This window comes from Cinclus cinclus, unplaced genomic scaffold, assembly GCF_963662255.1.
Source record: "Cinclus cinclus unplaced genomic scaffold, bCinCin1.1 SCAFFOLD_153, whole genome shotgun sequence".
Classification (NCBI taxonomy): domain Eukaryota; kingdom Metazoa; phylum Chordata; class Aves; order Passeriformes; family Cinclidae; genus Cinclus; species Cinclus cinclus.
In genome coordinates this window covers 183,374-185,865 of record NW_026912143.1, presented here as the reverse complement: position 1 = coordinate 185,865, position 2,492 = coordinate 183,374, and the positions used below count along the sequence as shown (strand labels likewise).

The 2,492-nt window shown below is 54.8% G+C and overlaps 1 protein-coding gene across 1 annotated transcript; it reads right to left on the bottom strand.

The window, feature by feature from the left end:
* Window positions 1-1,016: 1,016 nt before the first annotated feature.
* On the bottom strand, window positions 1,017-1,943 carry LOC134057485 (olfactory receptor 14J1-like). The gene has a single exon (XM_062514463.1). It carries the CDS (start codon window positions 1,779-1,781, stop codon window positions 1,017-1,019), a length of 765 nt encoding a protein of 254 aa, XP_062370447.1. The 5' UTR covers window positions 1,782-1,943.
* Window positions 1,944-2,492: the final 549 nt, after the last annotated feature.

The window sequence follows — 2,492 nt, the reverse complement described above, 5'->3', positions numbered from 1 at the left end:
CAAACCTGAGTGGTTTCCCTCTGGTCCCGCAGCCCTTGCTGGCCCCAGGGGCTGATGGCATTTGTGCTCCCTCAGGTCCCTGTGCCCACAGCAGCACCATGGCGGTGCTGACGCCTGCTCTGTGCAATGCAAACAGGGGCTCCTGAGGCAGTGCTGCCGTGTGTGTGCCTGCAAGGATGGGGCACCTGTGTGAGCTGGGGGAGAGGCCAGGGCTGCAGAGGGGGGATGTTGTTGGCAGGTGCACGAGGACGCTCTGGGACGCTGCCCTGGGGTGTCCAGCGCACTGGGGATGGATCAGCCCCTGCTCTGCTGCTCCTTGCCAGGCTCTCCCCTTGCAGGGACCTTGCAGAGCACCAGCCATGCTGTTTGGGCCCAGCCTGCCCACGGCCAGCCTGGGGCTGCTCCCGGGGCTTTTCTGTGCTCAGCGTTGGCCTGGCCAGGTGTTCTGGAGAGAGCCTGGGCAAGGAGCCTCCAGCCCCCAGGCCCTGCCCTGAGGTGTCAGCGCTGCCCCAGCAGTGCCCATGGCCTGTCCCTGCTGCAGCCCTGGCACTGCCACCCCCAGGGCTGTGCCCGGCCCCGAGAGCACTCAGGCCCTGCAGCAACACCAGGGGCAGGAGGGCAGCGGGGCAGTGGCACGGGAGCAGCACTGGCAACACCAAGTGCTGCTGCTGCTGCTGCTGGGCACAGCTGCTGTGCCAGCACTGATCTGCCCCAGCTCTGCACACAGACCTTGCTGCTGCAGCTCCAGGGAAGGGAACAAAAGGGGGATCTCTGGAAAAAAATGTGCTGGGAGAGAGATCCTTTAGTTCATTAAAGACCCTTAGATCACAGCTACTTACTGAAACCCTCTGTGGACACAGTGAATGTGGAGAGAAACAAAATGAGAAATGGAACAAACAAAGGCTTGTCTTTGTATACTATGTTAAAAAATACAGAAAGAAAGGAACAAAAATGCACAACCAAACCAACAAGAACTATCAAAAATTGCTTTTATTAGATGGGATTAGGCCAGCAGATTAATGTTTTTGTAATACTTGAGTCAGCAATCTCCACACTGCAGCCTTGAGCTCCTGGTTCCTCAGGCTGTAGATGAGGGGATTCAGGGCTGGAGGCACCACTGAGTACAGAACTGACAGGGCCAGATCCAGGGATGGGGAGGAGATGGAAGCAGGTTTCAGGTAGGCAAACGTGCCAGTACTGAAGAACAGGGAGAGCACAGCCAGGTGAGGGAGGCAGGTGGAAAAGGTTTTGTGCCTTCCCTGTTCAGAGGCAATCCTCAGCACAGCCCTGAAGATCTGCACATAGGAGAAAACAATGAACACAAAACAACACAGTGATAAACAGGCACTAACAGCAATGAGCCCAAGTTCCCTGAGGTAGGATTTGGAGCAGGAGAGTTTGAGGATCTGTGGGATTTCACAGAAGAACTGGCCCAGGGCATTGCCATGGCACAGGGGCAGGGAAAATGTATTGGCTGTGTGCAGCAGAGCATTGAGAAAGGCACTGGCCCAGGCAGCTGCTGCCATGTGGGCACAAGCTCTGCTGCCCAGGAGGGTCCCGTAGTGCAGGGGTTTGCAGATGGACACGTAGCGGTCGTAGCACATGATGGTCAGGAGGGACAACTCTGTTCCAAGAAAGAAGAAAAAGAGAAACAGCTGAGCAGCACATGCAGAGTAGGAGATGTTGTTGGTGTCCCAGAGGGAATTGTGCATGGCTTTGGGGACAGTGGTGCAGATGGAGCCCAGGTCAGTGAGGGCCAGGTTGAGCAGGAAGAAGAACATGGGGGTGTGCAGGTGGTGGCCGCAGGCTACGGCGCTGATGATGAGGCCGTTGGCCAGGAGGGCAGCCAGGGAGATGCCCAGGAAGAGGCAGAAGTGCAGGAGCTGCAGCTGCCGCGTGTCTGCCAATGCCAGCAGGAGGAAGTGCCTGATGGAGCTGCTGTTGGAAATTTCTGCACTCTGGGCATTTTGGGCTGTTGAAAGAAAACATTGACAAATTGAGACCAAGTTTCTTGGCTCAGTTTTAAGCCATTTTTGTAAGAATCCCTTCAAAATACTTGCTTTCCTGTGGGAGATCTCTGCTAAACTTTTTGAGTTTGGGTATCTGCTCCTGCTGAGTTCCTGCCTCATATTCAGCATTGCACTCAGCCTGAACAGTGGTGAGCCCAGAGGAAAAACAGGGCTCCCTGTGCCCCAGGGAACTCAGAACTGCTGGTCCCACAGAGGTGGCATTTTTTCATTGAACCTCATTTTATTTCAGGGTTTTTGCACTTAAAGAGTGCTTGAAAAATGAATTAGTCCTTTTGAAAGGTCCAATTCCAAAATAAATTTCCAAAAACTTATTTTTTTTGTCTGTTCCAATGGACAGTGAGGTGTATCCAGAGCTGGTCTGGCTCTCTGCTGCCTGGAGTTGTGCCCACTGGGAGCTGTTTCTCTTTATCCAAGGCTTGTCCCTGCCAGTGCTGCCAGAGCCCAGCCCAGCCCTGGGGGCTC